At 38.9% G+C, this 12,598-nt stretch overlaps 1 protein-coding gene across 2 annotated transcripts in view; it reads right to left on the minus strand.

Moving 5' to 3' along the window:
- PSPC1 (paraspeckle component 1) overlaps positions 1-12,598 on the minus strand; it is a 63,547-nt gene that overhangs the window by 5,508 nt on the left and 45,441 nt on the right. The window contains exons 7-8 of one of the 2 annotated variants that reach the window (XM_079973846.1): positions 4,347-4,457; positions 157-256 (exon numbers count right to left, since the gene is read on the minus strand). In XM_079973846.1, coding sequence (XP_079829972.1) covers positions 4,446-4,457 — 12 coding nt within the window. In that variant the 3' untranslated portion in view covers positions 157-256; positions 4,347-4,445. The remainder of the gene's footprint in view (positions 1-156; positions 257-4,346; positions 4,458-12,598) is intronic. The other variant, XM_079973845.1, reaches the window with a different exon arrangement.

The raw sequence follows: 12,598 nt of genomic DNA on the forward strand, positions 1-12,598 counted from the left end.
AGAGATCAAAAACAGAAAGATATCTTCAGACATGTGTCTTGAAAACCCTTTGAAATTTTCCTCTCCCCTGCTTTACAAAAATGTAAAACAATCAGAAATAAGCCATCATGAATCTGGAAACCCAAAGACGACTGGGGAATGGTGGAAGAAAGATACCTGAAACTTGAAGAAAGGATTCAACTTCCTCTGCTATATTCCTTGGACAAAGCACTCATGAAGTACATCTTCAACTGCACTTCAGCATCATAACCATTTCCTAGAAGAAGAAAAACAAAGCTTATTAAATGATCATCTACTCTTAATTTGGCATGCCAAGAGTGTTTCCCTGCATCAGGGACATTCATCAAAAGGAACAGTTCACATGGTGCTACACGGTACCCCATTTAATAAAGATGATGCGATGAGACCTCCCTCCTTTAGTTGGATCAATGCATCAGATTGGAGTCCACCGTTTTATATCAAAATTTGTTCCACTAAGGTTGCTCAGGAACTTAGCACATGCTATAGGGGGTATAGGTAATTCTTCACTCCCTCCCAGCCAGAGAGGGCAATGAGAGGCAGAGAAATTTCCTCTACATTTTTCAGAACATCCTTCCATGACAGTTTATCAGGCTAATGCACCCCTAGTAACTAGGGCTTTCCTTCCGCAAGTGGCTGGCAATGCTCTTCTCTCTAGAAACACATATGAAAAGACTGATGCTCCCTCACATTTCCTGCTGAGGAACATTCAACAATGGGTGTGACTTTGTAAAGACAAATAGTAAGGCAAAAATATTAATGTTTCTGGGAATGTGGTGGCCACAAAGAGGGCAGAGTTAAAGCCAATTCATAACCATCCATTATTTTAACTAAATATGCTCAAATGGAAGAAGCCAAACAATTTCATCCATTGCAGAATCCACTAATTTAGTTAACCGATCCTCTACTTCTAGCCTATGTCTGCAGAAGGCCAATCCGTGTTGGAAATGGATGGTGAAATCTATGAGGTCAGGGTGGTGACAGAAGGTTCAGATCCTGAATAGGGTTTCAGGCACCAGGAGGTGGGACACTGCCCATACCCAGGGTCTAGTAGAAGCAGAATTAGATGCAGCATGCAAATTTAAACACATTTCTATGTGTACTTAAACATATATAAGGCCATTGAATCCAGTTTTGCAAAACACAGGTAACATTTTGCGGTGGTCTTGTTAAGTAGCCAAGTACACCCAGCCCCAGATCAAAGAGCACATTTCTTTCATCGTGTCTCCAAGGTGATATTTCTACAATCAACACTTCATTTACTCATCTACATATCATGAAATGTGGTATCATATCCAGAAAGCTATAAAGTCTAACTGTTGAGAAAGTGCTTTCTCATTTTAGTTTCTCAGAATGGCGTTAGGCTTTGGTCAAATATTGTCAAATAACAATCACACATGTTAAGTATTAATTTTAAGAGATTATACACCTATTTTCAAAAAAAAATCAGAAGAACTTTTTAGAAGAAATCTTAATGAATTATTATAATATTTAACAACATTATTTAAGAATTCTTACAAATGTGGTCATTTTACTGGACAGTTCTACTCTGGTTTTTATCATGGGAACACGAGTGTCAGCCTATAATCACAAGATTTAAAAAAAAATCAATTCAAAACAAAGTGAACTAAGAGCAAAACACAAGCCAGTTTTTAAACTGTTGTGGAAAGTAGAAAACATGTCAATGCTTTACTCAGTATCACTTTCAGTTGGCTCTGTACCTCCATCAGCGTCAAAGTCCCAAGCAGCAATGGTAAGCACCCCCAATGCCTGTCATTGCTAATCAATGGCAGCATAATAAAATAAAAGCTTCCACCTAAATAGAAGCATTCTTGACTCCATGTAACATTTGACAATATTTGATCAAATAGGCAGCCAACTGGCAGGGCTTAACTGGTCAAAGTGACCAACACGCCAACCCTAAGGCACTTCCTGACCACATTAACAGGCTTCCAAACACCAGTTAATCCAGGGTTTCAATCTCGTATTCCAAAGCATTGCAGCTTAGCCAAATACACCCAGACAGCCTAGCAAAAGGACAAATTATCCTTCTTGATCTGGTGCTGTGCCCAAACTCCATCACCAACAGTATTGCACAGCTTATTTTTCAGGGTGTTTGTGGCATGGAGGAGGGTATCAAACCTCCCAACAGCTATCACAAGTGTAAACTCGAAAAAGCCTCTTGAGTGACCTTACCTCTCCGGCACCTGCATAATGCTCTTCAGGTGACTTGGAGCTTTTAGGCACCTGCATGCTGAAAGTAAGGAAGGTGCAAGCTTCTACCCCACTTGCAGAAGTCCTGGATGTGTTTCAGTTGCATATAGGATTGCGACTCCTGACATTTAGGGTAAGCAGCTGCCCAGTGCAGCATTCTGTACTTTGACTTGTTGGCAACAGATACCTATACATACCCTTACTAAACTTTGAAAGGAGATTTTACAATCAACAGGCTTCCTCCATCTTGTAGTCAGAACATTTCCCATCTTTTCAAACATTTGAGACTATCTAAACTTTTTCTTGGCTTGCGATTTTACTGTTTACATCCTTTAATCTGCAGCAGTTGCACCTAAATCCTTGCCAGCCATTATAGAGAAGCCTTATTTCTCAACTCTTGGATAAGATGCTTGTCCTACTGAAATCTAAGTGAAATTTGGCTGTTCATATTGGTGCCATGATGCTACATTCTTGACACATATGTAATTTGGGGGAAAGTAAAAAATTGCAATGTTACATACTAGTGTTTGTTTGTTTTTCTTACTATATTTGGAAATTACCATTTAAAAAATTATCACTGCCTACCCATGATCTCTGGTGCAGAGTAAAAGGCTGGAGCAAACCCCAGTGCACATCTTGCATGAGCCACAAATTCACTGAAGGTAGCACCTCGCTCTGAGTCCTTCAAGACCCAGTCTCTGCTGGCTGGCACATTTCCTCTTGACTTGAGATGGCAGGGCCCTGACTGACTCCAACCCAAAGACTGCTCCTGCTGCTCCATGTGGACTAAGACAATCAGGGTGAGGTCTAGTTTAGGAGGTTGTTGCTGAGGGGAACCGTTTGTCTCATATTTACAATGCTAAATCCTATCTTAACTTATTAATGGATTGTTTACCGTATTTTTCTGTGTAGAAGATGCCCCCTATTTTGGGGGACTCAAATTTAACAAAATTTGCACTATGCACTCTCCATGTATAAGATGACCCCCACTTTTTAGCATAATTTTTAAAGGAAAAAACGTAGTCTTACTCATGGAAAAGTACAGTATATTTGAGATGTTTTGATTAGCCTATTAACTTTATAGAACCACAGAAGTCCACAGGTGACAGGGACCTTGGGGGTCATCTAGTCCAACCCCCTGCAAGGCAGGAATCTCAACTAAAGAATCTATGATTCTGCTTAAAAACCTGCAAGGAAGGAGAGTCCACAACCTCCTGAGGAAGTCCATTTCCACTGTCAAACAGACATTACTGTTAGAAAGTACTGTTGGAATCTCTTCTCTCTTAACTTGGAAGCCATTGGTTCAGGGTCTACAGTCCAACGCAGGTGAAAACAAGCTTGTTCCATTCTCCGTGTGACCTTTAGATATTTAAAATCATAGAATTGCAGAGCTGGAAGGGACCATGTGAGAGCTAATCCAACCACCTGCAGTGCAGGAATCTTTTGCCCAATGTGGGGCTCGAACCCATGACCCCAACTGAGCCAATTTGAAGGTGGCTATTGAATCTCCTCTCCTCTTTTCCAGGCTAAACTCACCCAACTCCCTCAACTGTTCCTCATAAAACTTAGTTTCCAGACCCTTGGATCATCTTGGTTGCCCTCCTCTGCACACGTTCCAGCTTGTCAATATCCTCCTTTGTATGGTTATTTAAAATTTGTTATGTTCTCATAATCTCATTATCGTAAGATGTAGTTTTTAGATATATACATTGTTTGATCTTTTGACCCACCAGAAGAATGTTTTGCTCCCGATCGCAGAAGTAAAAGCATCATAAACGATGACAATGATATTGGGTTGCCTTACACCAGATATCCTCTTAAAACCTCAATAGCCCATCTGCAATATGTGGATAATACTGACCAAACAAGGTTTTGATAAAATTGTTGAGAAACTTTAGAAGTGTTGTGAACTCAGTACTGCTCAGTAATATTGATCAGTATAATTTCCCCAATCAGAACTAAATTGTCATGTTCACTTTATCCCCCAAAAGTTTGGCAAGATGTTTATTCCTTCCTTAGGTATAGCAATGATGCTGAAATCAAGATTGACCCCTGGAATTGAAGCTGTTCAATATCAACTTACATTCTCTTTATCAATCCATTAAAATGATTACCTTATATGTGCAGCATTTCAAGCAACTTTGTAGCCCCATTATGTCCTTTCCAATCCGTATTTCTCAAGTTTATTTAGGAAGATGCCATGTGTGAGTAAGTCAAAAGTTTTGCTGAAAGAGAGATATATAGTCTGTTGACAGTATTCCCTTTCAAACTAAACCAGGGTTGCTCTTTTTAATCAAGAATGGGAATTGGGCAGGTTTGTAGAAGCATTGGTGCTTCTCATTTTTTCCAGCTCCTCTCAACCCCAATCCTAATAGCTACTTCAATTTTACAATTGGGTAATAGTTTTAAAACTAATCCTTGCACTAAAATCCAAGAGGTACAAGTCACATTCCAGTCACATTTTTATAACACCCATTGAAGAGTCTTAAGCTAGCTGTTTAGATTTAGATGTATAATGAATGGTGCAGAATATAGTTTGCTTGATCTTAACTCAGAAAACTAAAACTAGAAGTACACCATCCCACCCACCACTTTCCCGCTGGTATTTTTGCCATTGATCATATATACGTAGGAACAGAGCAGCCTGCACAATAAGCAAGCATTTGCTCTGAATAGTGAACAAGGCACAATGGCTTGCCCTTGCGGACAGGTCATCTCACTTTGGATATGGGGAATGATGATGAGCAACAGGTAGATAGGTTGTCCCCAGATGGAATGAAAAATCGCGCTGAAGTAAGCCTACCACACATTAAATGCATAACAATGTGAAACAGCCGCTGCAAATTGCCAAAAAGATCAGAGAAAATTTAATGCTATTTTTCATTACATTTGGTGTTGTTTTATTCTTTGAAAGCCACCTAAGGCTGAACGGAGGCCTAAATCTCTTTCAAAAAACTAAGTTACCCCAAACACGCAATGCCAGTTTTAAGGGATGCACTATCAGACAAACTTCCCTTTTCTGTGCAATTGTCTTCATTATGCAATTATCTTCCCTACCAACCTGCCAGTTCTTCGCCCGCTCCCCACCCAAAGGTACTTAGTAATTGCATGGAAATGTATCAATTGTTTTGTTACACATATCTGCCCCAGTGAATGTGAGAATTGTGCTCCAGGCAATTACAGATACACACTGCATCGCTAAGCCAGAACAGATTGCAGAAGTACATTGATCAGGAGTTGCCAACTTTGGGAGGGCTTGAGGGCTCATTTGAAAACTAGAGGAAATTGTCATGGGCACCACACACAGCAAAACCTAACACAATGATTACAAGAGAGCGCTTCTTTCAAACCAGAGGAGAGGGAGAGTAAAGCACCTTGTAGGCACCAAGGCAGGCCAGGGGGTGGGCAGGGATGTGTGCTTGTGGGTTCAGTGTTGGCAACCCCTGACATTTATAGCGCCTCCTAAAGTGACAAGTAGTGAGAATATAAATTTCTGTGTTAAAGACATATTATAGTGTCTGTGGACACCATGGTGCCCTTAGGAACTGTTCCCATTTTTTTTAAAAAATAATAATAATTAGGTTGGGTGTAGCCTGTTTCTTCCAGGGGATGTTGCCTGCTTTTTCGGGTGTGTAGGTGGTTTGCTTTGTTTCAAGTTCTGCTTTGGGTATCACCAGTTTTTCTTATGTGAAATGGGTATCACATGCTACCTACCATCTGTTTCTTATGCTTGCTGGCCCAAAAAACTTGGGGAAGCTCCCATTTTTAAACACAATATTGGTATATTATTGATCTTCTAAACATTCTGTCTCCATTGTTCTTTAAAAGGTTTTCAGAAACAAATTTTGAATGCTTCTGTACTCAGTAAACAGCTAACTAAGTTACAATTCTGATTTGTCCAGTGTGTAAATATGTTTGATATACCATCAAGGAAGGGAAGGTTTAAGCCTCTATCTTTCTGGTCATTTCTGCCGGCCTCACAGTTTGAACTTTCAGTATGAATGTATATTCATATACTTATCAACAGATTACCTTCTAAGACATTTAAGAAGTTAAAACCCAAGCCTCTTGTAATTTACATATTTAATGCTTTGGACTTAGCTATGTCCTAATACAACAAAATCCTCAATTTAGGCTGTAACCCCCCTTCTACTGTCTTTCCCCCCCTAATAAATTACAGTGAGACAGAAGTATACACGGAAGTGGTGATACACCAGACTTTAAAAGAGGAGTTTCTTTATGCAAAGCTCTTTCAGTATCAGGGCCCTATCTTTAATTCACAAGACTTCAGTGAAGAAAGTCACTATACCTTCAATACTATATAAAAAGGGCTTCTTGATTTTCACATTTTCTCTCATCCCTTGTTTTAGTTTCAGTACTATTAACATTTTAGAAAAAATGACTCCTTTATATTTGTCTCAAAATACTCAATTAAATGTTTTTAATTTCAGATCCCACCCACTTCAATATTATAAAAATTGCAAAAAAAATACCTAACACAATAGTTGATCAGAAAAGGACTTTCCACTGCTGTGGACTCAATGGCCAGGAGTAGGAATTGCTTTACAATCAGAGCATGTCCACTATCGTCCGCAGAAAAAGGGAAAAACTCCACTTCTGAGAAGAAATGTATGTCGCCTGTCTTAGTTATTTGGGGGGGGGGGACACACATAAGTAAAAAACAAAACAAAAAACCAAGATAAAAGTTATCCTAGATGTGCATCCACGGACTGTACACTGGTTTAAGCTGACAAACAGTAACAGACAACAGCATTCACTGTAGGTGTGTAGGTGTGTAGGTAAAACCGCATACTTTTTCAAATTTACCTCATGGGTAACCACCACCACCACCACAAGTGACACAGAGAGCATAGGTTTCAAGCAACTGGGCAATGGCAACAGTGTCAGGCATTTATTTCTCCTTGACTGTGCTGCTGCATTGTTTGTCAGCCCAGAAATCTCTCTCTCTACACACACACACACACACACACACACACACACCCCTCAGTAAATGGGAAGGGCCCACATGTGTATATACAAAACAGTACACTAGACTGGTACTATTTCATTCTTTTAGATTTCCTGTGGGTTACAGCTGACAGGGAGGCTGACAACCACCAAAGCATAAAGAACTGTCCTCCATTTTGAATAGTTATCCTTCAGGATCAAATTCTACATACAGTGGTACCTCAGGTTACATACGCTTCAGGTTACACATTCCGCTAACCCAGAAATAGTACTTCAGGTTAAGAACTTTGCTTCAGGATAAGAACAGAAATCGGGCTCCGGCGGCGCAGCAGGAGGCCCCATTAGCTAAAGTGGTGCTTCAGGTTAAGAACAGTTTCAGGTTAAGAATGGACCTCCAGAACGAATTAAGTACTTAACCCGAGGTACCACTGTACATGGTGAATGTACATGAACAGACAGGCAATTTCAACAAACGTCTTCAGGGATCTGAAGGATAACGAAACATGGTTCGTTCTGAGTGTTTAAAATATTGCCATTTTAAAAAATTAAAAAAATGGCCAAGGCAGCAACAGACACCAAGCAAAAAATTAAACATTATGGGGAAACCGACGCATAAACTGACTTCTTAGAACCTAAGGATGGCTCTGCTAGATCAGACCAAAGGCTCATCTAGTCCAGTATCCTGTATCACACAGAGCTGCCAAATAGATGTCCGTGTGCCCGTAAGCGCGATAAGAGTGTCTTCCTTGACCATATGTAGCAACCAACCGAGTTTGGGTGGACAGAGACACTGGTGCTAATATGTTCAATTACATGTAATCTGAAAGACATGTTTCCCCGTTTTGTGTTGGCTGGACATTAGCAGTTCTGTGCTTGCAGAATACGTTATCCTTTGTGGATTTAGTTGCTGTTGGGCCGAATTAGGCAATATGAATGCAACACAATGTGCCTTTTTAAAATAAAATTTCATTATTGATGTTTGGGTGTTAGGGGCAAAACCCCAAAATATTTTAACCCATTGGCCTTCAACCAGTGGGTTGCAGCCACTACAGGCTTGCAGCTTAATAAAAGGTGGACTGCAATACCAACACTACTGCCATATTCAATATTCAAATTCATGTTTGGGTTAAGAGTGGATCCCAGGTCTGAAAAGATTGAAGACTACTGTTTTAAATAACATATAAATCAGGGGTGGGAGGGAATGCTGTCTTTCCAAACAGTAGTATAATAGATCTTCCATCTTCTTAGGACTGGGTTCAGCTGAGCAAGTGAGTTAGCAGGAAGCAGCACAATGAGTCCTGACAGTGCAACAGGGACTGTGTGCAGGGGGACGTCAGGGGAGATTGTTTCCTCAGACAATCTGAAATGCCTGTGCTGCAAGAACAGCTCAAGGAGTACGACTTTGAATTCCGCCCTGCATCTGTCACAAGTCCAATTTCACAAAACTGAGTAAAATTTAAAGCAACACTTTACCAAGCAATTTTGCTAAAAAAATTACTTGTGAACTCAAAAGCAGAGGTCCAAATTAAATCCAATTCAGCATCTGAAATGGGCAGCAAACATACTGGCAAAAATGAAAGTACCTGACCATAGCAACTAAGGTATTCACTTGTAGTCTTTCTTTTTTCTTTTTACTTGCAACCATTAGGAAAAAACCATGGGGTATTCTTTAAGGACTAATTACAAGTGTGCTGGAGCTGATGGAAATATACCTGAAGGTCCAAGAGACTTTTGGGTTGGATCCACAAATTGCCTTGCATGAGACAGTCCCCACCCCAAATCACTTCTACAATTTCCCAACTCAAGCCCTTCACAGCCCATTCCCCACAATTCTAGAGCACCCCAACCTTCAAAAGCAGCTTTTCAAAGGAGATGCAGTGGAAGTTTGTTGCAGAAGTGAACTTTTGCTTGCACTTCTCTGGTTTCAACTCTGTAGATTTAGTTGATAAACTGGAAGAACAAAGCACTGCTTGTTGCATATGTCATTTTCATATCTACTACACGAGCAAGCAAAGTTTCTATGTTCATATGATGTGTCCTTTTTTGTTTTAATCTTTTATAAGGTCCAAATAAACATGACACAAACTTTTGCGAAAGTTTAGGAATCATCAAGAGTAATCAGCATATTTGTGTTGCAAAATTCTCAAGTCTGTTTGGATTCTTCTGAATAGTACAGAAAATGTTACAATTAATTTGGAAAATCATGCTAACAAAAAAATCATATTTCTGACAAATGATCATAATATAATAGAGGGAATAGAGATTCCCATATAGTATCTGCATTTCGTAAATATTTTTAAAAAGTGGGTGGTTTAGGGCATGAAATCACCCTTTCAACACACAAATTTCCTACAAATTAATAGATGTATTTATTCTTTGACCCATTCTTTGATAATCCTAAAAGTACAGAGATATGAGGAAGCGATGAAGTAGGCAACCCACTCTTTGAGGGAGAATATCCATACTCCCCTAATAACGTTCACCCCAATTCCATGCAAATAAATCTAGTTAAGAGGATTATTAGAAAGTTATGAACAGATGTTTCTGTTCTAGTTTCTTCAAAAGCACACAGCAGAATCCTAAATATTTGATTGGCTTGGTATATTTTTCCCTGAACAAAGGGCTGTGTAGGGGGAGGCCTCTGCCATCTAGTGGATAAGGACAGAAAATACACCAGTAGGTACTCTTTGTTTCCAGCGATTCCATTTCCGAATCTCTCTGGCTTAGCGCCTTTTTCATTTCTCCCGTGAGTGCCCTGTTCCATTCTTTTCTGTTTTCCAAGTGTATTTTAACTACACTGGCTTGATGGCTCAGAGGTTTCATTTCTCTTGCTTATGAGACTGCTATTTTTGTACTTATCCTGTTCTCTGGGATTTGTTGTTACTTAGGTTTTTGTCTAAGCCTGTGTTTCCTGCATGCACCATGTTATGTTATGCTGTTTGACACTGGCCAGATTCTGTTTGCTTATTCTTTGATGAAGCAGTCGGCTTGATTGTCCCCTTTCCCTTATGTGCTGTTTGCCCTTCGCCTGAAGCTGGACTTGTTAGAATATGGATTAAGGTCAATGGCAATGAAACACCACCTACTTCCTCAACTAGTGCATTTCCCACCCTTGACCACTCGATGGCCCTTTGTCCGATAAAAACACCTTACAGGTGAGTACAAATGGTACATTTTACGAAAGCAAAATGCCCATGATATAGGCACACCCCTTTGGGTTGCCATATTTTCAACATGAGATCACATCCCTACAGGATGATTTTCAGAATTCTTCCACAATGCAAAATTACACACAATGTCCTTAGCATCACCCTTTCTGTGTCTAATCTTACCTTTGACTGCAGGAGGCACCAGGATAAGGCCAGTGTCCTAGTTCCACTTCCAAAACAGTGTCAGCAGGTTTTAAGTCTTTCTGAAGATCTAACTTCTTAAGCCACATCATGCATGTGCACGAATGACAGGGAAAGGAGAGTAAGTTTGCCACAACACATACATATGGCCTAGTTTTTTCCATATGCTCCTATACTTTATAATCCCTCTGTTCAAAAACATCTAATAAGGACAAATTTATGGTTTAATCAACAGGTTTATGCATATAATATGACACCAAATGAGCATTTTTACTGAACATCTCCTCACATAATACATGAAGCACAAAGGTCACAAGAGCATGCTACTGTATGTCTGAACAATTAGTTTTCCAAAATGATCAGCGAGAATTTGTAAAAATGAAATAGAGTCAATGTTTGTTGTTGCCTTATGCTGTCTTCTGCTAAACCAATATTAAACTGCTGAATAGCACATTTAAAAACCTGTGTTATAACGTTCTTGAATTCCAGGACCCATTTGTGATCCAGGTTCATATAATGCTAATCCATGGTTAACATTATTAAGGTTTATCCAATTACCCATGGCTTATGAACATGGTTTATTAATAGTTAATAAACTATGCTTAAGTCACTGGGCCCAGCTCAAATGACCAAATACACCATGGTTTAATAAACTATGCCTTACCATGTGTTTATCTAATTAGTCATTCAAACAAAACCACTTCCAATGTATATTAATGAGGTAAAAAATAATTCTTAAATAAAAAAACCTTTAACCTATATTCATTAAAAGGTATTGCAAGAATACTTTTGAGTAGCTATAAATGATCAGTTCATTTTAAGTAATGGAAGAGGTTGACTATATACACAACTTTAGTCCCCCCTAAATTAAGATCTATTCAATGGGATCAGTACTCATAGATTCACTGTTTCAAGAAATCTAGTTTAGGTAAATTATATAAGGGCTTAATGAAGACTTAAATGAAGCACTAAAAGAACCCCAAGCACAGAATATTATAGTACCACATTTTTCATAAAAGTATGAATTCTAGTTGTAAAGATTAAAATCTGAAGGGAAAGGAAATCTGATTTCACCAAGTGTTCAACAGCATCCACTATTCTGCAAATTTACTATAGATAGGATAGGAAATATATTTAATCTGAGGCAGTCAGTCCATGTACTATATTAATGAAATCTGTTTGCAATTTTCTTTATGGGAAGTGTCTATTTCAGAAAGCATTGTCAATATAATTTCAAACCCTACATTTTAAAATTTGTTTTCCAGATCAACATACCACAGGAAATTATGGTTTCCCATTAAAAGCACAGGCCTTCCATGCACACACAAATACATATTTTTCTTTCACACACCACAGCAGAAGATTGCAAGCTTACCTTCCAATTTCATACTAGACACAGTTTTCTGTGACAAGTTCAGATGAAAAGGGGGAGGAGAATGTGAACCAGAGACTATTGCATGTAATAGGAAGCCCAAGTTTCCTGTTGAATCTAAACACGACTATTGTCTTATTTCATGTTTTTGCCTCATTGTGATGGTTAGACACTGAAATCTCAAAAGCCCTTCATCTTCCCACAGAAAAGCATCACCTTGCTTGGATTAAAAAAAATTGAATCCATCTTGCCAATAGAACATCTCGATCAGACTTTTTCCATGGTAAAGTGTTTCCTGTTCATTTTCTTATTTTATTTATAAATCTCTTCCTATAAAGTATCTCAAAGTGATTTAAACGTAAGAACAACAACAATAAATTATTTAATCAATTTATAGAGCCCCCCCAATACACACTTTTCTAAGCAGTGTAAAAATTATAACATCATGACAATGATGTAAATAAAATGAAAATACATACTGTCACCAAAAATCCAGAATCAAAATATTAGAACAAAATACTGAGCAGTGCAATCTAAATATTGAAGTTTTCAAAAGGTGTCTAAAGCACATCACGGTTGACACCTCTCAGAGGAGAGGGTGTTCCAGGAAATCAGCACCACTGCAGAAAAGAACCAGTTTCTTCATGCCACAAACCACGCTGATCTTATCACTATG

This window comes from Podarcis cretensis, assembly GCF_951804945.1.
Source record: "Podarcis cretensis genome assembly, chromosome: 4".
In the NCBI taxonomy this organism is placed as follows: Eukaryota; Metazoa; Chordata; class Lepidosauria; order Squamata; family Lacertidae; genus Podarcis; species Podarcis cretensis.